This window comes from Balaenoptera physalus (assembly GCF_965194825.1).
Source record: "Balaenoptera physalus genome assembly, chromosome: 12".
Lineage (NCBI taxonomy): Eukaryota > Metazoa > Chordata > Mammalia > Artiodactyla > Balaenopteridae > Balaenoptera > Balaenoptera physalus.
Window position 1 is genome coordinate 80806571 of NC_138897.1, and position 23700 is coordinate 80830270.

The 23700-nt window shown below is 41.3% G+C and overlaps 2 protein-coding genes and 1 pseudogene across 9 annotated transcripts in view; 2 read left to right on the forward strand and 1 right to left on the reverse strand.

Moving 5' to 3' along the window:
• The window catches only part of TMEM116 (transmembrane protein 116), a 225715-nt gene that overhangs the window by 64310 nt on the left and 137705 nt on the right, over window positions 1-23700 (reverse strand). The gene's annotated exons all lie outside the window — the stretch shown is intronic.
• Window positions 31-13164, forward strand: LOC309639775 (disintegrin and metalloproteinase domain-containing protein 1a-like). Its single transcript, XM_082417434.1, has one exon. It carries the CDS (start codon window positions 4038-4040, stop codon window positions 6558-6560), a length of 2523 nt encoding a protein of 840 aa, XP_082273560.1. The 5' UTR covers window positions 31-4037; the 3' UTR covers window positions 6561-13164.
• On the forward strand, window positions 14719-23356 carry LOC309639086 (disintegrin and metalloproteinase domain-containing protein 1a pseudogene; annotated as a pseudogene). The gene has a single exon. The product of its transcript is annotated as a disintegrin and metalloproteinase domain-containing protein 1a pseudogene (transcript).

The following is a 23700-nucleotide window of genomic DNA, read 5'->3' on the forward strand; positions in this document are numbered from 1 at the left end:
GATTGTTTAGTCATATGTGGTAAAGCTGACAGATGGTATTGTCAAGCAAGATTGTTTTATTTGTAATAAAGTCTACAAAAACCATTTCCCAGTGGTAGGCAAAGGACCAACTATACTGACCTTTCTGCTTAGTAAACAGTTGAATCAAGTACTGTGGAATCTGGTTTCAATTGCCCTGTGTATTTACTTTCTGCACTATCAATCAGTGGATTAGCTCTGGTGCCAAGAAATTTTTGTGGATCCATGTTGCAGACTGCCTGTTACAGGGTGCCACCTCCCATGATGGAAGAGGCAGGCAGTTGAGCCCTCATTTCTCTTATCCCTAATTCCCTAGAGAAGAGTGGTAACATTTCCTTTTTGTCATATTTTTTTAAAAGGTATTGGTGCATTTCTTAAATCTAATGGGATTCTCTATTGAGTTTATTCTTTTCATGTTTAACCAGAGCTTCAGCCCTCCCACCTCCTTTGAGATCCTACTTTGTCCTCTCCCTTCCCTGCAGCTCTCACCAGCTCCACTGCTTCTTATCTCCTTTCCCTGTTCTTCTGGCCCCTTTTATGGGATGATTTTTCTGAGAAAGTTACATATCATAAAAACTGGACTATTTGGTTAGCATCTAAAGATGGTCCAAGTTTTTTCTCTTAAAGCTACCCTTTTTCTCTAACGTTTCTGCCTGGGTTTCATGGTGGCATCCCCTGGGCTGCATGTATTTTATTTAGCACCCTTCATTTTCAGGAAGCATGGTTCTGGCCCATAGATCAGATACTTGAATAGAAAACAAGGCTGGGTACTTTTCTACTTTGCTGTTGTACATATGGGCTTTCATAACAAACCATTTTTATTTATTTTTTTAGCAGTTCTTGATTGGTGGTTCTGTGTTGGTAAATGGGAGCGCTAATAGGCCAACTCCAATTCACAGAGGAGAAGAAAAGGGTCAGTAGGCTCAGTTATTCAGTTTCATCCCATCAAATTCTCTTCAATCAAAATCAACCCCACAGAGCTCACTTATTTTCTAACTCCTCCACTTTGCTGAGTATGTCTTCAGGGTGACATGTGGTTAGTATGTCCCATATGTATGTGAATGACTGTAGGAATATATGATAAAAACATTAAGTATCTCTTAGAAATTACCTTACACATTGGTTCCCTTTTACTTTGGAGAGTTTTAAATTCAAGGCATTTTTTGAGGTAAGGCTCACTAATTTTCAGTGATTGATAACTGCTACAAATGGATACCCTGGTAAGGAGAATTCAATACTTTTAAACATGGCAAAATCTAACAGGCAGCAGAGAAAAACAAAATGTTTTCTTATTTACTGACCAGAAAACTTAGCTGAGAGTTGAATTAAGGGTTGAATTATTGTTTTTCAGTGAAATGCAGTCTTACAAATCAAAATCACTTCTTACAATCAGGAAAAACTCTGCACTTGTTTCTGGAACAACTGAATACCTGTTATTTTTCTTACCTTAGGGCAGAGGTTCAGTGTTCGCTTGGGAGAGGAAGGCAGTAATTAACTTTGTTACTCTTCTTTTTCTTCAGAGGAATCTTCTAGCATGCCCAGTCTACCATTAACTTCTCAAATTTGTTATCTGGGTGTCTTCTAGAGGCTCAAGATGATTTCCTTCACTGTGTGGTGAATTTTAGGCAAGATCTAAAAGGGTATCCAAAAGATTCTTCCTTTTACTCTGAGCAGCAGTTGCCCATGTTTCTTTAGTCTGAATTAAACTGGCCGCGAAAATGAGTGCTGTGTCCAGACAGGTCCATGCTGAAAGTTTGTGAATACCCTGGAGGATGCTCTAGCTGGTGTAACTCAAAAGTGGGCCCTATCCTACAGAGAGCTCCTTGACAAAACAACAGCTTCCAAAAGACAGCACTGTTTGGTCTTTAAAGTAGAGTTTTGTTTATGGAATTTGTTTGTAGGCCAGTAGCAAATTCTGCTTTAACTTTACCAGTCAGGTTTACTAATAAAACATTCGCATGTACTGGAAGTGAAACAAAATCATCCTTGTCTCTTTTGGCCTGTCTGTCTAATGCAGAAAGTTCACACTGTAAGAACAGTTCTCATAGGCAGGAGGTTAGAGTCTTCAGTTTTCCTACATGATTTGCTAACCCTTTGCTTACTATAAAACCATTACTTATCACTCAAATACCTTTAGACTTTACCATAGTTATTAATCTGCTTGATGTGAAACAACTTTTGTATTTTTCTGGCTAATGTATTGTATAAGCTATAGGAGAACACCTGTCAGAAATTTATTGTCTGAAACATAGATAGGAGGAACTGCTTTTTAAAAAGAGTTTTGTTTTTGTATTCATTTGAGATAGAACAAGTTGAAGGAATTATTGGTTGAAGTAGAAGTCAAACGATTTAAATCAGATCCTGTGTGTGAATGCTTGTGTGCGTGTGTATTTACTGAAGAAAATGTGTCTCAATTTGAGAACTGGAAAATTGGATATTTGATTTTAATTATATTTTTATTTATTTAAAAAAGTAGAAGTGGTCTTTCATTATTGATTTTTTTGTCCCACAGAATGACTTAAATTTTCCTTGCCTGTTTGGTTAAGACACAGGGGAACATCTTAAATCTGTGATAATTTCCAAGTTACATAATTTTAAGAGGCTTTCCTCTTATACAGAACACAAGGAGAAAAGAAATCCAGCTGGAAATCATTTCACCATTTTTGCTGTAAATTTTTTAATGTGTTTGTGATATGATGGTATTAATTTTCTTGCTAGATGCAGATGATTAATTTTTTCATCTGTATTAGGAATTAAATATTAATTGGGGATAATGAGTTGATCTACTCTCATGCTTATATCTGAGATCTTGTAGTATTATTCCATTCTTTTTTTAATTACATAGGGCATTTCTCCATTTTTGTTTGGTACTTATAGCCATAACCCTTATTTTGAAGGTTTTATATTGTAGATATTTGACTTAATATAAAATTATTTTTATGCAAGATAAAAGATGTAGAGTCTTACTTTAGTTATCTTAGGATGCAAAGGAGAATAACTGGGCAAGGAATGTGGTTAAATAGGGCTTTTTTCCTTTTAAATTTATACTGCTAAATACACCAGGAGATCAACATCAAAATCAAATCCAAGGACTTCCATAGGCATTACAGTTCAATTTTAGTTACAAAAGCAAAGAAGTCTTTAAAAAGTTCTTCTACAGTCCATTTTTATTTTCTTGATGAAATGGTAACTAGATACCTGGTTAATCAGAGTTTAGTTTTATTCCAGACTTAGTTTTTATGTTGGGAAGAATTGAACTTTGATCTTGGTCACTTGTAAGTCTCCATAGTGAAACTGAACTCCTTTCATTTAACACTTAGTATGTTTGTGCATTAGGAAAACTTCTTAGAGGAAAATTATGTTTATATGCAGACACAAAGTGTCTAAAATCATCTGTTATGAACAAAAATTAATGAGGGAGAATTTGTGCATACACATACAAGTTTTCTTGAATTAAAGGAGAAAAACCAGACCCTGACAAAGGAGGGCTGGACTGAAAAACAGTACCCTCAATACTACAGAAATGAGGAAAAGAGGTAATGGGCAACGGAGAACTTTGTCCTGCTCTGAGATCCCCGAAGAATCCCCATCCCCTCCCCCCTGACCTCCTGCCAGAATGTTGGGTTTCAAAGAATGTGCAGATTAACGGATATCAGGAGTAGTGTGGCCCTGGGTTGAGGATAAGGATAATTTACCTGAGTAACAGTCCTGGCTGAATCATTACAGGCCTTCTACTTGGTATATCTCTCTGTAAGTGTAAAGGGAACTTAGCCAAGGAGCATTAAAACCATTGCTGTTGGAAGGAAGTCATATAGTAAGGAAACCACTGAAGGCCAAGAGAGAAAAGCAAGAACAGAAACACAGCCCCAAGGTCTGTAAGACTCACAGTTGGGCAGCACCCAACCATAAGGGAGCCAGCATAGATCTGAAGTGAATACCTGTGACGGAGGGTCTGCGTGTCAGGGAAAGCTGCTGCTGCTGGACATAGGCCCTGCATCACCAACTGATTTACTAGGGCCATGTCAGTGGCAGCGTCTGTGACACACTCTGCCTCTATACTGCCTTCTCTATGGAAAAACCAAGTGGCCTTGAAGGAGGGTAAGATAAAGTTTCAGACTTGGGCTCAGCAGAAGAGGGACTTGAGGCTGGGGCCAGTGCCAGGATCTTCATGTTTCAGTTTGAGGATTGTGTTGCTGTTGGTGATTTCTCTGCCAAGCTTGTACTGTGACCTGGGATCAGTATATTACTCTTCCTATGAAATAGTCACCCCCAAGTTTCTGACAGTGGAAGGAAGGGAACACCAAGTGGAAAAGCTCTCCTATGTGCTATTTATGCAGGGCCAGAAGCAGCTGATTCACCTGAAGGTGAAGAGAGACTATTTTGTGAATAACTTTCCAGTCTTCAGCTACCACAATGGCATCCTGGGGCAAGAAATGCCTTTCATCTCACATGACTGTCATTATGAAGGCTACATAGAAGGAGTCCCAGGTTCTTTTGTTTCTGTCAACACCTGTTCAGGCCTCAGGGGCGTCCTGATTAAGGAGGAAAAATCCTATGGCATTGAGCCCATTCACTCTTCAAAACGGTTTGAACATGTGTTGTACACCATGGCCCATGAAGCTCCAGTCTCCTGTAGTGTCACTTCCAATGACAGCCAAGTGGCATTCACCAGCCGGCAGCAAGAGAGCAGCAAGCCTCGCAGTCAGCAGGTGCCATCCTACTTGTGGTCACACACCAAGTACGTGGAGATGTTTGTCGTGGTCGACAACCAGCGGTTCCAAATGTGGGGCAGTGACGTCAATGAGACAGTCCAGAGAGTAATGGACATCATTGCTCTGGCCAACAGCTTCACTAGGGGAATAAACACAGAGGTGGTGCTGGCTGGAATGGAGATTTGGACCGAGGGGGACCTCACAGAGGTGCCAGTGGACCTGCAAGTTGCACTCAGGAATTTCAATAGCTGGAGACGAGAGAGGCTCTTCCATCGTGTGAAGCATGATGTTGCCCACATGATCACTGGACACCATCCTAAAGAGGATACGGGGCAGGCATTTCTCAGTGGTGCCTGTTCGAGTGATTTTGCAGCAGCCGTTGAATCCTTCCACCATGAGGATGTCCTCCTGTTTGCGGCGCTCATGGTCCATGAGCTCGGGCACAACTTGGGTATTCCGCATGACCATTCGGCCTGCGTTTGTAAAGATAAACCCTTTGGCCTCATGCGTGAAAATATCACTAAAGAAAGTGGCTTCAGCAACTGCAGCTCTGACTTCTTCTACCAGTTCCTCTGGGAACACAAAGGGGCCTGCCTATTTAACAAGCCTGGGCCCAAAGGCCGCTTACGGAGGGACTCTCGCTGTGGAAATGGTGTTGTAGAAGAGGACGAGCAGTGTGACTGTGGTTCTGACTGTGACAATCACCCATGCTGTGACCAAACATGTAGGCTGAAGGAGAATGCTGAGTGTAGCGATGGACTCTGCTGTGTTAAATGCCAACTGAAATATAAGGGATTCATGTGCCGTCCTGCTTTGGGGGAGTGTGACCTCCCAGAGTATTGTGATGGTTCCTCTGGAGAATGCCCCATAGACAGCTATAAGATAGATGGTACAATGTGTGATAGAATTCACTATTGCGCTGGAGGTCGCTGTAAGAACCCTGATAATCAATGCATGGATATATATGGGTTCTCTGCAAGGTCTGCCCCAGAAAACTGTTACATTTCAATGAACAGAAAAGGGGACCGGTTTGGAAACTGTGGTATTACCAACTCACCTAGGTTAAGATATTTGAAGTGTGTAGATGATAATATATTTTGTGGGAAACTTATATGTACAAATGTTAGACAGGTACCACAAATCAAACCAAATCATACACTGATCCAGGTCGCTCATGAAGGTGACTGGTGCTGGAGCATGGACGCCTATAACACCACTGATATCCCTGATGATGGAGATGTGCACACTGGCACTCTTTGTGCTCCAAACAAAGTCTGTGTAAATTACTCTTGTACTGATTATGCTGTGCTCAAGTATGACTGCAAACCAGCAGAAATGTGTAATGGGAAAGGAGTCTGCAACAATTTTAGGCACTGCCATTGTGAGGCTGGCTATGCTCCCCCTGACTGCAGAGGTCCAGGAGATGGTGGTAGTGTAGACAGTGGTCCACCTGGCAAACCAATTGAAATTCAAAGTGGAGGTGTAGGTGGCGGTTCTTTTCATCGTAGCATTGAGTTTAGAAATGTTGGCAAGCTAATTTTCATACTCCCTTCATTTCTTTTAATATTGTTGTTAATTTTAATATTTTGCATTACCCTCAGGGCTGTAAGTGAGTCAGTAGAGACCCTAGGGCGTACCTCGGAGGACAGTTCAGAGGAAACCACTAGCGAGGGATTCTTAACGGAGTTTCTACCAGTGGGGCTACGGGAGAAGGAGTCAGAAGAGAAGGACCAAGAAGAGGAGGGCCCCCCACCGGAGAAGGCCCCCTCGCTGCCGCTGGAGGCTCCCCCCCTGCCGGAGGCCCCACCACCAGGAGAGCCAGCACCATAAGAGGTAGCAGGTGAAGGAAAAGGATAACCAAAGGCAGAAGTGTATTGGTGGAAGAATCCAAAAATATCGAATATCTCAAGCACTGAATGGGAAAGAGGGGCTCAGAGAAGCTAAGGTGAAGGGAGAATTGATGGCTCCTGTAGCTCTGACCAGGATATATAGTCTACAGAAACATACTAACATGGGAACAGAGACGTCCCTGCTTTCAGTATTCATTTTAGTAATTTGGTTATGTATTCATATATGAACTCATATAAAATATTCTATATTTTTGCTTTTTTCCCATTTCATGAAACAATTTTATTTAAGCTCTTCTCATGAATCATATCTATCAATATCATCTTTCATTTGGGCCAATTTCTGATTTGAAATTACTTTTCAGGGCCTACCATCTTCCATCTACATTGTTTGATACACAGTATTATCTCTACCTATGACTATCACAGGGTCATTAATCCCACTCATAACACATTATCTTAAAAATGTTATCTGTTCAGTAATCTAATTTGCCCCAAAAGTTGCTATTCACGAATAAAAGGTAATTTAAAATAAATAAAAAGCTATTTTAAGATGAAGCATCACTTCAGACTCCATACAGCCTAGTCCTTGAGGCTTCTTTATTTTGGGGCTCTCTTGGAAGGGGCTACATCTGATCCAGGGAGGTCCGATCACCCTGGGTCTGGGTGCATGGGGGAAGGGGAGCAACCTAGGCAAGAGACAACCTGTTTAGTGCGGAGTTCAATTGGAAGTATTAATTGTTCCTTTTCTGTTTTTCTACTTCACTTATTATATTTATTTCTCATTTCCTTTTTAAGTTAACATATTGTTGACTGACAGTCCAAAGGAACAGAGCTTTGGAGGGTAGTCAATTGTCTGTAAAGAGAGCACAAAGCATATACAATATAACATTATGCATTCTGTGCAAGACACTGTGCTACTTTACATTTGTTGTCTTAATTTAATCCTCCCATCCACCCTATGAGACCTCCATCTTGTACATGAAGAAACAGAGACCAAAGACTTTTGCTCTAGAGCTGGTAAGGGGTGGAACCTGCATACCGCCTCAGGTATGACTGAATCTACATTCGCCGCTGCCTCGTGAGCCTTTTCCTTTAGTAAAAAAAAGTGAGCAGGAAGACAACTGACATGTCCTTAATTGCCCAGAACGTGGCTTCTTCCTCAGTGACTCTACTGAAACAGAAGCCTTACAAATGGATGTTGATCTCTATCATGAACCTACCACACTGTGTAGTCATGATCGATGAAAGAGTCTTTTCCCCGATTACATCCTGACATCATGGACTGGCAGGTTTGTATCCTATTCAGCTCTGAGAGCCCAGATCACTGTAGGTGCTCAGTAAATTTACCAAGTGAATGACTTAACCAGGGCTAACCTTTAAATAGGAGGGTAACTTGTATGGATGCCCCTGCTAGTCCCTAGGCATGGCACCACCGAAACCTTGCTCAGGTGCAGTGTTGCTACAGGTTGAGTGTTCTGAGTCTTGGGGAAATTCCTGAGCATCAGTCCCTGACGGTACATTTGCTGAATCCCTCTTCTAACTGCCCAATCCTATGTGAGCAGAAAAGAGCAAACAAAAGGAGGACAAGACCTAGCCTCTGCTTTCAAGAAGCTTATGTTAATTACTTTTGGTGGAACAAAACTGAACTTCAGAGCAAAACCCAAAATCAAGCCTTCAGTTATGTAAGTTTCCAGGCCACGAGATTTGCTGGTAATCAAATCTCAGGACATTGTATGCCAGAAGGTCAAGATTCATGGTGAAAGCACACTATTAGTTGGTAGTCGCCTGAGAGCTTTGAGAACGAGAGTGAAACTGGGTAAATGAAGGCCTCCAAGGGTAAACCTGTCATTAGAGACTTCTGAAAAAGATGTGGAGGATTTCTGCTGAGAAGCACTTCAGTGGAAAACAGAATGGCAATCTTCCTAAGTGTACATGCTAATGATGACTATAATAAAAGCTAGTAAGCATCAGTCTTTTTTAAAAAACCTGAAGAAATAGAAGGGAATCATGATTTAGGTATGGGGTAAATATGCTTAGCTAACTCAAAGGTGTTCTTTAAAAACCAAAAGTCAGGTAGATAATTGGATATCAATCAGTAAAACCTATTTAGGATTTCATAATATTTGACAACAAAGTTTACAAAAATTTAGCAAATATGTAAGTTGTATAGACTATTTAAAATGTTTAGTTGCTGTCTTTATGACCGACCCTCAAGTTTACAAGACCAGGTTAAAGGCAGGAAACAAAGGTTAGGACAGCTATTTGAATGAACTTCCTCTGAAAGAGTGATCAAAAAATGAACATATTTATAAATTGTCAGGTGAATCTTAAAATGTGTGGAAACCCCAGAGCCTGGGGATTGAAGGCTGAAGCTCTTTAGGATAGACTAGAGCAGGGAAGTGACCAGTTTTTTTTTTTTAATCAGTCATCAATTTTATACACATCAGTGTATACATGTCAATCCCAATCGCCCAATTCAGCACACCACCATCCCCACCCCACTGCGGTTTTCCCCCCTTGGTGTCCATACGTTTGTTCTCTACATTTGTGTCTCAACTTCTGCCCTGCAAACCGGTTCATCTGTACCAGTTTTCTAGGTTCCACATACATGCGTTAATATACAATATTCGTTTTTCTCTTTCTGACTTACTTCACTCTGTATGACAGTCTCTAGGTCCATCCACATCTCTACAAATGACCCAATTTCGTTCCTTTTTATGGCTGAGTAATATCCCATTGTACATATGTACCACATCTTCTTTATCCATTTGTCTGTCGATGGGCATTTAGGTTGCTTCCATGTCCTGGCTATTGTAAATAGTGCTACAATGAACATTGGGGTGCATGTGTCTTTCTGAATTATGGTTTTCTCTGGGTATATGCCCAGTAGTGGGATTGCTGGGTCATACGGTAGTTCTATTTTTAGTTTTTTAAGGAACCTCCATACTGTTCTCCATAGTGGCTGTATCAATTTACATGCCCACCAACAGTGCAAGACGGTTCCCTTTTCTCTTCCACACCCTCTCCAGCTTTTGTTGTTTGTAGATTTTCTGATGATGCCCATTCTAACTGGTGTGAGGTGATATCTCATTGTAGTTTTGATTTGCATTTCTCTAATAATTAGTGATGTTGAGCAGCTTTTCATGTGCTTCTTGGCCATCTGTATGTCTTCTTTGGAGAAATGTCTGTTTAGGTCTTCTGCCCATTTTTGGACTGGGTTGTTCTTTTGATACTGAGCTGTTTATATATTTTGGAGATTAATCCTTTGTCCGTTGATTCATTTGCAAATATTTTCTCCCATTCTGAGGGTTGTCTTTTTGTCTTCTTTGTAGTTTCCTTTGCTGTGCAAAAGCTTTTAAGTTTCATTAGGTCCCATTTGTTTATTTTTGTTTTTATTTCCATTACTGTAGGAGGTGGATCAAAAAATATCTTGCTGTGACTTATGTCAAACAGTGTTCTTCCTATGTTTTCCTCTAAGAGTTTCATAGTGTCCGGTCTTACATTTAGGTCTCTAATCCATTTTGAGTTCATTTTTGTGTATGGTGTTAGGGAGTGTTCTAATTTCATTCTTTTACATGTAGCTGTCCAGTTTTCCCAGCACCATTTATTGAAGAGACTGTCTTTTCTCCATTGTATATCCTTGCCTCCTTTGTCATAGATTAGTTGACCATAGGTGCGTGGGTTTATCTCTGGGCTTTCTATCCTGTTCCATTGATCTATATTTCTGTTTTTGGGCCAGTACCATATTGTCTTGGTTACTGTAGCTTTGTAGTATAGTCTGAAGTCAGGGAGTCTGATTCCTCCAACTCCGTTTTTTTCCCTCAAGACTGCTTTGGCTATTCGGGGTCTTTTGTGTCTCCATACAAATTTTAAGATGATTTGTTCTAGTTCTGTAAAAAATGCCACTGGTAATTTGATAGGGATTGCATTGAATCTGTAGATTGCTTTGGGTAGTACAGTCATTTTCACAATATTGATTCTTCCAATCCAAGAACATGGTAGAGCTCTCCATCTGTTGGTATCATCTTTCATTTCTTTCATCAGTGTCTTATAGTTTTCTGCATACAGATCTTTTGTCTCCCTAGGTAGCTTTATTCCTAGGTATTTTATTCTTTCTGTTGTAATGGTAAATGGGAGTGTTTTCTTAATTTCTCTTTCAGATTTTTCATCATTAGTGTATAGGAATGCAAGAGATTTCTGTGCATTAATTTTGTATCCTTCAACTTTACCAGATTCATTGATTAGCTCTAGTAGTTTTCTGGTGGCACCTTTAGGATTCTCTATGTATAGTATCATGTCATCTGCAAACAGTGACAGTTTTACTTCTTCTTTTCCAATTTGTATTCCTTTTATTTCCTTTTCTTCTCTGATTGCCATTGCTAGGACTTCCAAAACTATGTTGAATAATAGTGGTGACAGTGGACATCCTTGTCTTGTTCTTGATCTTAGAGGAAATGCTTTCAGTTTTTCACCATTGAGAATGATGTTTGCTGTGGTTTGTCTTATATGGCCTTTATTATGTTGAGATAGGTTCCCTCTATGCCCACTTTCTGGAGAGTTTTTATCATAAATGGGTGTTGAATTTTGTCAAAAGCTTTTTCTGCATCTATTGAGATGATCATATGGTTTTTCTTCTTCAATTTGTTAATATGGTGTATCACATTGATTGATTTGCATATATTGAAGAATCCTTGCATCCCTGGGATAAATCCCACTTGATCATGGTGTATGATCCTTTTAATGTGTTGTTGGATTCTGTTTGCTAGTATTTTGTTGAGGATTTTTGCATCTATATTCATCAGTGATATTGGTCTGTAATTTTCTTTTTTTGTAGTATCTTTGTCTGGTTTTGGTATCAGGGTGATGGTGGCCTCATAGAATGAGTTTGGGAGTGTGCCTTCCTCTGCAATTTTTTGGAGGAGTTTGAGAAGGATAGGTGTTAGCTCTTCTCTAAATGTTTGATAGAATTCACCTGTGAAGCCATCTGGTCCTGGACTTTTGTTTGTGGGAAGATTTTTAATCACAGTTTCAATTTCATTATTTGTGATTGGTCTGTTCATATTTTCTATTTCTTCCTGGTTCAGCCTTGGAAGGCTATACCTTTTTAAGAATTTCTCCATTTCTTCCAGGTTGTCCATTTTATCAGCATAGAGTTGCTTGTAGTAGTCTCTTAGGATGCTTTGTACTTCTGCGGTGTCTGTTGTAACTTCCCCCTTTTCATTTCTAATTTTATTGATTTGAGTCCTCTCCCTCTTTTTCTTGATGAGTCTGGCTAATGGTTTATCAATTTTGTTTACCTTCTCAAAGAACCAGCTTTTAGTTTTATTGATCTTTGCTATTGTTTTGTGTCTGTTTCATTTATTTCTGCTCTGATCTTTATGATTTCTTTCCTTCTACTAACTTTGGGTTTTGTTTGTTCTTTCTCTAGTTCCTTTAGGTGTAGGGTTAGATTGTTTATTAGAAATTTTTCTTGTTTCTTGAGGTAGGATTGTATTGCTATACACTTCCCTCTTAGAACCACTTTTGCTGCATCCCATAGGTTTTGGATTGTTGTGTTTTCATTGTCATTTGTCTCTAGGTATTTTTTGATTTCCTCTTTGATTTCTTCAGTGATCTCTTGGTTATTTCGTAACGTATTGTTTAGCTTCCATGTGTTCATGTTTTTTACGTTTTTTCCCTGTAATTGATCTCTAATCTCATAGCATTGTGGTCAGAAAAGATGTTTGATACGATTTCAATTTTCTTAAATTTACTGAGGCTTGATTTGTGACCCAAGATGTGATCTATCCAGGAGAATGTTCCGTGAGCACTTGAGAAGAAAGTGTAATCTGCTGTTTTTGGATGGAATGTCCTATAATATCAATTAAATCTATCTGGTCTTTTGTGTCATTTAAAGCTTGTGTTTCCTTATTAATTGTCTGTTTGGATGATCTGTCCATTGGTGTAAGTGAGGGGTTAAGGTCCCCCACTATTATTGTGTTACTGTCGATTTCCTCTTTTATAGCTGTTAGCAGTTGCCTTATGTATTGAGGTACTCCTATGTTGGGTGCATATATATTTATAATATATCTTCTTCTTGGATTGATCCCTTGAGCATTATGTGGTGTCCTTCCTTGTCTCTTGCAACATTCTTTATTTTAAAGTCTATTTTATCTGACATGAGTACTGCTATTCCAGCTTTCTTTTGATTTCCATTTGCATGGAATATCTTTTTCCATCACCTCACTCTCAGTCTGTATGTGTCCCTAGGTCTGAAGTGGGTCCCTTGTAGACAGCATATATACGGGTCTTGTTTTTGTATCCACTCAGCAAGCCTGTGTCTTTTGGTTGGAGCATTTAATTCATTCACCTTTAAGGTAATTATTGATATGTATGTTCCTATGACCATTTTCTTAATTGTTTTGGGTTTGTTTTTGTAGGTCCTTTTCTTCTCTTCTGTTTCCCACTTAGGGAAGTTCCTTTAGCATTTGTTGGAGAGCTGGTTTGGTGGTGCTGAATTCTCTTAGCTTTTGCTTGTCTGTAAAGCTTTTGATTTCTCCATCAAATCTAAATGAGATCCTTGCCGGGTAGACTAATCTTGGTTGTAGGTTCTTCCCTTTCATCACTTTAAGTATGTCATGCCACTCCCTTCTGGCTTGTAGAGTTTCTGCTGAGAAATTAGCTGTTAACATTATGGGAGTCCCCTTGTATGTTATTTGTCGTTTCTCCCTTGCTGCTTTCAATAATTTTTCTTTGTCTTTAATTTTTGCCAATTTGATTACTATGTGTCTCAGCGTTTTTCTCCTTGGGTTTGTCCTGTATGGGACTCTCTGCGCTTCCTGGACTTGGGTGGCTATTTCCTTTCCCATGTTAGGGGAGTTTTCGACTATAATCTCTTCAAATATTTTCTCAGGTACTTTCTCTCTTTTCCTTCTGGGACCCCTATAATGCGAATGTTGTTGCTTTTAATGTTGTCCCAGAGGTCTCTTAGGCTGTCTTCATTTCTTTTCATTCTTTTTCTTTATTTTGTTCTGCAGCAGTGAATTCCACCATTCTGTCTTCCAGGTCACTTATCTGTTCTTCTGCCTCAGTTATTCTGCTATTGATTCCTTCTAGTGTAGTTTTCATTTCAGTTATTGTATTGGTCATCTCTGTTTGTTTTTTCTTTCATTCTTCTTTGTTAAACATTTCTTGCATCTTCTCAATCTTTGCCTCCATTCTTTTTCCGAGGTCCTGGATCATCTTCACTATCATTATTCTGAATTCTTTTTCTGGAAGGTTGCCTATCTCCACTTCATTTAGTTGTTTTTCTGGGGTTTTATCTTGTTCCTTCATCTGGTACATAGCCCTCTGCCTTTTCATCTTGTCTATCTTTCTGTGAATGTGGTTTTTGTTCCACAGGCTGTAGGATTGTATTTCTTCTTGCTTCTGCTGTCTGCCCTCTCTATGTGAAGTTTTAACTGTCCTATTCCCATAGCTGTCTCCTCAGGTCCCCACGAGTCATCTCAACTACAACTCAACTGCATCATCTCAACTAAAATGGCTGTGAAAAGAGGCAGCCTAGCACACAGTGGAATGGGCAGAACACTTTGGAGCTCCCTCAAAAGCCCTATCCCCATAGCACTGTCACTAATTTGCATGTCTCACAGGTCCCTGGAAAATCCCCATTCACAGGACTTGTCTTGCTATAAAACTCGTACAAGAAAGCATAAGGCAAAAATTTCATGGCATTGGATTTGGCAAAGGTTTCTCAGATATGACACCAAAGGCACAGGCAAGAAAAGAAAAAACAGACAAAATGGACTTTATGAAAATTTTAAAATTTTGTGCATCAAAAAATACTATTAGGGCTTCCCTGGTGGCCCAGTGGTTGAGAATCTGCCTGCCAATGCAGGGGACACAGGTTCGAGCCCTGGTCTGGGAAGATCCCACATGCCACAGAGCAACTGGGCCCGTGAGCCACAATTACTGAGCCTGCACGTCTGGAGCCTGTGCTCCGCAACAAGAGAGGCCGCGACAGTGAGAGGCCAGCGCACCGCGATGAAGAGTGGCCTCCGCTTGCCACAACTAGAGAGAGCCCTCACACAGAAATGAAGACCCAACACAGCCATAAATAAATAAATTTAAAAAAAAAAAGGGTCTTCTCTTAAAAAAAAAAATACTATTAACAGAGTGAAAAGGCAACCCACAGAATGAGAGAAAATATTTGCAACTCATATATCTGATAAGGGATTAATATCCAGAATATATAGACTACTCCTAAAACTCAACAACAACAAAGAAAAAAAATGGCCTGATTCAAAAAACGGGCAAAGGACTCAAACGGACATTTCTCCAAAGAAGATACATGAATGGCCTACTGCACATGAAAAGATGCTCAATGTCACTAATCCTTAGGGAAATGCAAATCTAAACTACAATGAGATACCACCTCGTATCCATTAGGATGGCCACTATAAAAACAAAAAGAAACAGAAAAGAACAAGCGTTGGAGAGGAGGTGGAGAAAACTGGAACCCCTGTGCACTGTTGGTGGGAACATAAAATGGTACAGATGCTGTGGAATGGTATGGCAGTTCCTCAAAAATTTAAAAATAGAAGACCGTATGATCCAGCAACTCCACTTCTGGTTATAAGCCCAAAAGAATTGAATGCAGGATCCTGAAGAGATATTTGTAGGTCCATGTTCAAAGCAGCACTAATTCATAATAGCTAAAATAAGGAAGCAACCCGAGTGCCCATAGAGGGGTGAATGGATAAGCAGAATGTGGGATATACACACAATGTAATATTACTCACCCATAAAAAGAAAGGAAATTCTGCAATATGTCACAACATGGATGGACCTTGAGGACATTATGCTAAGTGAAGTAAGCCAATCACAAAAAGGCAAATACTGTATGATTCCACTTAAATGAGGTACTTGAGTAGTAAAATCACAGAGACAGAAAATCGGATGGTGGTTGCTAGGGGCTGGGGGAAAGCAGACAGTGGGGATTTATAGTTTAATGAGTATAGCGTTTCAGTTTCACACAATGAAAAGAGTTCTGGAGATGGACAGTAGTAATGGCAACACAATATATAACAGTACTTAATACCACTGAAGTGTATATGTATAAATGGTTAAGATGGTAAATTTTATGTTCTGAATGTTTTAACAGAATTTAAAAAATCAGAAGAAAAAGATGAAATACTTTTCCACTCTAAGAGACACCATCAAGAAAGTGAAAAGACAGCCCACAGAATGGGAGAAAATATTTGCAAATTATGTACTTGATGGAGACTAGTACCCAGGAAATATGAATAACTCTTACAACTCAACAAGAAAAAGACACCCCATTTTAAAAGGGCAAAAGATGTGAATAGATGCCTCTCCATAGAGGATATAAATGAGCAATAAGAATATGAAAAGCTGTGCAACATCACTAATTATTAGGGAAGTGCAAATCAGAACAGCAGTGAGATACCCCTTACATCCACTAGGATGGCTATAATCAAAAAGACAGACAACAACACATGTCAGTGAAGATGTGGAAAAATTGGAATCCCCATTCACTGCTGGCAGGAGTGTAAAATTGTGCAGCTACTTTGGAAAACAGTTGGGCAGTTCCTCAAAGGCTAAACATAATTATCACATGACCAAGCAATTCTAAGTATCCACCCAAGGGATATGAAAACATATTTCTTTACAAAACCTTGTACTGAAATGTCCATAGCACTATTATTTTTAATAGTCAAACAGTGGAAACAACCAGGATGTTCATCAACTGATGAATCAAAAAATATGGTATATCCATATGAAAAGAATGTTATTTGGCCAAAAGGAAATGTACTGATACCTGCTACAACATGGCTAATCTTTGAATGCATTATGCTAGGTGAAATAAGCCAGTCAAAGAAGACTACAACATGTAGGATTCCATTGCTATGAATTGTCCAGAATAGACAAAATCATAGAGATAGAAAGTAGAGTAGTGATAACCAGGGGCTGGAAGGAGCTGAGAATGGAGAGCAACTGCTAATGGACACGGGAGTTTTGTTTTGGAGTGAGGAAAATGTTTTACAATTGTTTGTGGTGATGACTGTATAACTTTCTGAACATACTACAAACCACTGAATTGTACACTTTGAAGGATGAATATTCTGGCATGTGACTTTATATCTCAATAAAGCTGTTATTAAAAGACAAGTAAAATAAAATGACATGATTCTGGGATGCATATTTAGGAAGCAAAATAATAAAGAAAGTGATTAGCAGTTACCATAAAAGACAAGATCATGATCTCTCTGAAGCAGGAGGATATGTGGTTGGCAGGGGCACATAGGTGACTTCTATGAAGTTAAAACTGTTGATTACCTCATTAGGGTTGTACTTTCATAGCTGTTTCTCTCTCTCTCCCCCTCTCTCTTTCTCGGTAAAATATACTTAACATTAAGTTAATCATCTTAACCATTTTTTAAGTGTACAGTTCATTGGCATTAAATACATTCACATTGTTGTGCAACCATCATCAACACCCATTTCCAGAACTTTTCATCATCCCAAACTGAAAGTCTGCACGCATTAGACAAGAACTCCCCATTACTCTATTCCCCCACCCCTGGTAAACTATTCCACTTTCTGCCTCTATGAACTTGACTATTTGTGGAACCTCATATCGTGAGATTATATGGTATTTGCCCTTTTGTGTCTGGCTTAGCTGTTCTCATTTTACCAATTTACTGAAAAATACATTTATGTTTTATGCACATTTTGTGACTGGGCTATGAGTCAAAATAAAAAATTTCAGAAAAGAAAAAAGGAGTAATGCAAATTGGAACAGAATGTCTCTCGATACTCTTTCAAAGAATTTCATTATAAACCAGAGAGGAGGAGAAACTGGACAGTGACTGGAGGGTGATGTGGGCTGAGATGGATGGTTTTCTAAAGGTGAGAAATAACAGCGAATAATAAGATTGGATCCAGTGGACAAACAGATGTTTAAGATGTAAAAGAGAGAAGGGAGAAATGGAAGAGTGAAGTCCATGAGAAACTGAAAGGGAAGGACACCCCCACGCACAAGTAAAAGGATTGGTCTTGGATTGGAGTATGGACAGTTTATCCACTATAGCGGGGGGAACATTTAGATACAGGTGGACTCATCCAGTGTCTACATGTGGAGGTATTCTTTTGATTGCTTCTATTTTTTCTCAGTGAAATATGAGGCAAGAAGAAATTTGGAGAGTGAACCAAACAGCAAAATGCAGTAAGAAGTACAATACATTTTGAGATCATGACTGTGCCATTAGTCAGCATGGTTATCGTGGGTTTTTCTGAAGACATTTTCAGATGTTCAGGGCAGGCATGAAGCAAGTACAAACCCATAAGATACATCAGATGAGACACCACAGCAACCATACCTGGGAGCTATTTATTCATTCAATAAATAATTCTTGTTCATCTACTCTTGGACAAGCACTCTTCTAGACCTAGGGGAGTGTATAAGGATGAACAAACAAAGTGGGCACTGAACACATGGAGGTCATACACTAACATAGGGGAGATTTTTAGGATACGTAGTCTTCAACAGGCAAAATCTTAAGATACTGCTAGCTATGTCAGGACCAGCCCAAGAATGGTAATAGGCCTGGAGATAGCAACCAATGTGCCCATGATAATTGCACAAAGGGGAGACTGCTCTGTTGGCATCTCCCATACACACTTTTTTGGACAGTGTTATAAACAGAACTTGAGAAACTGAATTCTGATGATGTTAAAAAAAAAAAGGAATTGTCGCTTGTTCCACGGGTGACCAACGCACTCGGGTTTATCTTGGGGCACGGGGCAGCCACCCCACTGGCCTTATCTAACTGACTGGTCTGTGAGATGTGCATAGCACTATAATGCCTCACTGTGGGATAAAGAACACCACAGTTATAATGTCCATGTGGTACAGAGCAAGAGCTTTAAAAGAGGGGAAATGGGCAATGGAGTGTGTCCACTAAACACCTCCAAGCCTCCTGGTCTGGAACTTTTGGAGTCAGCTGAGCAACGGACGATAGGAGGAATGGGGGAGGGGTGTTCCGTGTGGCACAGTTGAGGAAGGCATAGAGGTTTTGTTTTCTTTCTCAAGGTACAGTCTTGCATTTTAGGGTTTGCAGTCCCTCTTCATGATTACATCACTTTCTAACATCAAAAGGACCTTCACCAAGGAGCACTGAGGTTGATGGTGTGGAAGGAAGTCACAGAGAAAGGACACTCTGAAGCATAACAGATCAGAAAGACTAGAAAGGACACAGCCAGAGGCTGTACCTCTGAGAGGTAGGCAGTAGCCACCCTTCATGCAGCCAGCATAGATCTGAAGTGAATACCTGTGACAGAGGGTCTGCGTGTCAGGGAAAGCTGCTGCTGCTGGACATAGGCCCTGCATCACCAACTGATTTACTAGGGCCATGTCAGTGGCAGCGTCTGTGACACACTCTGCCTCTATACTGCCTTCTCTATGGAAAAACCAAGTGGCCTTGAAGGAGGGTAAGATAAAGTTTCAGACTTGGGCTCAGCAGAAGAGGGACTTGAGGCTGGGGCCAGTGCCAGGATCTTCATGTTTCAGTTTGAGGATTGTGTTGCTGTTGGTGATTTCTCTGCCAAGCTTGTACTGTGACCTGGGATCAGTATATTACTCTTCCTATGAAATAGTCACCCCCAAGTTTCTGACAGTGGAAGGAAGGGAACACCAAGTGGAAAAGCTCTCCTATGTGCTATTTATGCAGGGCCAGAAGCAGCTGATTCACCTGAAGGTGAAGAGAGACTATTTTGTGAATAACTTTCCAGTCTTCAGCTACCACAATGGCATCCTGGGGCAAGAAATGCCTTTCATCTCACATGACTGTCATTATGAAGGCTACATAGAAGGAGTCCCAGGTTCTTTTGTTTCTGTCAACACCTGTTCAGGCCTCAGGGGCGTCCTGATTAAGGAGGAAAAATCCTATGGCATTGAGCCCATTCACTCTTCAAAACGGTTTGAACATGTGTTGTACACCATGGCCCATGAAGCTCCAGTCTCCTGTAGTGTCACTTCCAATGACAGCCAAGTGGCATTCACCAGCCGGCAGCAAGAGAGCAGCAAGCCTCGCAGTCAGCAGGTGCCATCCTACTTGTGGTCACACACCAAGTACGTGGAGATGTTTGTCGTGGTCGACAACCAGCGGTTCCAAATGTGGGGCAGTGACGTCAATGAGACAGTCCAGAGAGTAATGGACATCATTGCTCTGGCCAACAGCTTCACTAGGGGAATAAACACAGAGGTGGTGCTGGCTGGAATGGAGATTTGGACCGAGGGGGACCTCACAGAGGTGCCAGTGGACCTGCAAGTTGCACTCAGGAATTTCAATAGCTGGAGACGAGAGAGGCTCTTCCATCGTGTGAAGCATGATGTTGCCCACATGATCACTGGACACCATCCTAAAGAGGATACGGGGCAGGCATTTCTCAGTGGTGCCTGTTCGAGTGATTTTGCAGCAGCCGTTGAATCCTTCCACCATGAGGATGTCCTCCTGTTTGCGGCGCTCATGGTCCATGAGCTCGGGCACAACTTGGGTATTCCGCATGACCATTCGGCCTGCGTTTGTAAAGATAAACCCTTTGGCCTCATGCGTGAAAATATCACTAAAGAAAGTGGCTTCAGCAACTGCAGCTCTGACTTCTTCTACCAGTTCCTCTGGGAACACAAAGGGGCCTGCCTATTTAACAAGCCTGGGCCCAAAGGCCGCTTACGGAGGGACTCTCGCTGTGGAAATGGTGTTGTAGAAGAGGATGAGCAGTGTGACTGTGGTTCTGACTGTGACATTCACCCGTGTTGTGACCAAGAATGTTTGCTGAAGGCTCATGCATTGTGTAATCCTGGACCCTGCTGTAATAATTCGTGCCAATATGAACCAATTGGACACAGCTGCCGTCCTGCTTTGGGGGAGTGTGACCTTCCAGAGTTTTGTCTTGGTAACTCTGGGGAATGCCCCTCAGACACCTACAAGCAAGATGGTACACCATGTCAGCAAGGTTACTTCTGTGTTGAGGGTCACTGCAGGAACCATGATGTTCAATGTGCTGACATTTTTGGGTACCCTTCAAGATCCGCCTCTCCTGACTGTTACCGGTTATTTAACATGAAAGGGAATAGGTTTGGAAACTGTGGTATTCCCAATTCGAGTAACCCAGCATATATTCAATGTGCAGAGAAGGATCTACTTTGTGGGAAAGTTGTATGTACAAATGTGCAACAGCTACCTATTATCAAACCCAACTGTACACTGATACAGGTCCCTCATGGAGATGACTACTGCTGGTCCATGGATCAGTATGACACTACTGATATCCCTGATTATGGAGATTCAGCGAGTGGCAATCTTTGTGGCTCAGACAAAGTCTGCATGGAGTCCTCCTGCACAGATTCCTCTGTTCTCAGTTACGATTGTGATCTACAGGAAATGTGTAATGGAAAAGGAGTCTGCAACAATTATAAGCACTGCCATTGTGAGGCTGGTTTTGCCCCTCCTAACTGCAAAACTCCAGGAACTGGTGGTAGTGTGGACAGTGGCCCCCCTGATATGGAACCTGATGAACTGCCAGCAGGTGGAGGTGGAAATGAAAACACTACCACTGGTAACAAACGTCAAGAAGCTCTCTTAGACTCGATGATCATAATACTTCTTATACTTTTTTTCATAATATTAATAATCGTAATTGTTTGCATCACCAAGATTTGTAGACAGGCAAAAGAAGAAGCTCCTGCACCAGAAGAGGCACCAGCAGAGGCTGCTGCAGCAGATGCTGCCCCAGAAGAGGCTCCCCCAGAACAGGCTCCTTCAGAAGAGGCTCCCCCAGAAGAGGAGGGAGAGAGAGAGGAGGAAGAGCAAGAATCAGAGCCATAAGATAAGTAGTGGGAGAAAGAAGCCTAAGACATCAAACACCTCAAGCACTGAGTGGGAATGAGAGGCTCAGTGAAGCAAAGGTCAAGTGGGAATTGATAGCTCCAGTGGCTCTGACTAGGATTATAAAGTTTATAAAAATATACTATTGTAGGAGGAGGGATTCTCCCACTTTTACTATTTATTTTAGTAATTAAGATTTTATTTATATATTAAACATCTTACTGCTTTTTAGCATTTCATTTGAACTCTTCATATGCATCTATTGACATCAACATCCTTGTCTCAGGCTAACTTTTCCAGTCACCAGAATCTTTTTCAGGACATGCCATCTTTCATCTAAGTTGTTTGACATACACTACTATTGGTACCTGCATTTATTAATATCACTTGGATTTTCATTTCAAGTAACAGCTACCTTATGTGAGGACAGTTATGTGACTGATTGTTCTAATTTGTCCTATAAATGTGCATTCATGAAATGAGGAGTTTTTTTAATCAAAAAAATAAAACCTATTCAGATTAGACATCTCTTCAGATTCCATGTGATGTAGTTATTGAGTCTATTTTCTTCTGGGACTCTGTAAGGCAGACTATATCCAATAACACAGAAGACCCTGATTGCCCCAGGGTCAAGAGGCACTTAAGTGTTTAAGTCATCGACCTTTTCAAATCTGACAGATGTTTAACAAGATATATCACATATTCAATTTATTACTTCCCAAGATTTCCAGGTCCTTCCTATAGCCATACTCCCCCCCGCCCCCCATTTCCTTTTTTTACTGTCTCCATTTTTTATTCTTTTTGAGATTTTTTTTTTAACCACTCTGAGCAGCATGCGGAATCTTAGTTCCCTGACCAGGGATTGAACCCATATGCACCCTGCATTTGAAGTGCGGAGTCTTAACCACTGCACCACCAGGGAAGTCCCTAGCCATACTCCTTTTTTACCTAAAATATTTCTTTTTCTCCTAGAAAAGATTTAATATCCCTTCTTCTTTACTAATATTCCTCTGATGAATTTCATACCATCAGATGTGTCATGTCTGCTGAACATCACCTTGTTAGGAAACTGTATTTATACTAATTTTATACAGTAAAGAGGCCCCTACCACAGTGCTGAGTACATGTATTAAACTAAAATTTTGTTTTTTCTATTTTTCTTTTTTTATTTATTGAAATTACTTGTTGACTGACATCAGAAGGAATCCCTCCAATTACAAGTAACAGCTTTGGATGTAGCAGATACTTCTCTGTGAAGAGAGCACAGAGCATATAATATTAATAGTATAATATTGGGGGCGGAGTCAAGATGTGTACTAGGAGGAAGTGAAATTTGCGTCTCCTCACAACTAGGGCACCTACCAGGTACCAGTGGGGGACCACGGACACCTAATAGGACTGGAGGATCCCCCAGCAACCGGGTAGGACGTGGGGCATGGGGGAAGTGAAGGGGGAGGAGAAGTGGAGGCAGGATGGGACTGGTGCCCCTGAGGTGCAGCTGGGGGAGGGGAAGGGATCCCACACCAGAAGGGAGAAATTGGGGAACCACTGGGAGGGCAGAGGATCAAGAGGGAGTGTGGTCAGGTTTCCCCTGCCCACATGGACCCCCAGGAACCTGTTGAGATCCCAGGCCTGATCCTCTGCCCACCTAGGCCCCCTCCAGCCGAGTGGGTCCTGAGGGAGTGGGAGGGAGGGAAAGGGAATCAAAAGTAAAGGTGGGACCGCTGGGACCAGCACCCCTGAGGGGTGGCTTGGGGAGGGAAGGAGTTCCTACACCCAGGGGGACCCACCCATGGTTAGGGGTCCAGCGGGATGGGGCAGACCCTGGGGGAGAGGGTGGGGGAGGGGCACAAAGGAACTGAAGGGAACAGGGCCAGTGCTTTCCCTGTCCGCTTAGGCACCAGGGAGCCTGTTAGGCTCCCAGGCGTAAACAGCCCCACCCCTACACCCCCACCCAAGGCCCCACCTCTACACTCGGAGACCCCCTCCAACAAGCTGGGCCTAAACCCCACCCACACACCCTCACTCAGGGCCCTACCTCCAAACTCCAGAACTCCACACTCCAGATGCCCTCCTTTGGACACGCTGCCTCTCTCCTTCTGCCAGGTCCTAAGCAGAGGCCCTGCCTACGCTTGACCATCGCCCTGCCTAGGCCCTGTCCCATGCTCAAACGTCACCCCCCCACCTGCCTAGGTCCCACCCCACCCTAAACCCCACCCCTGCCTAAGTTCCACC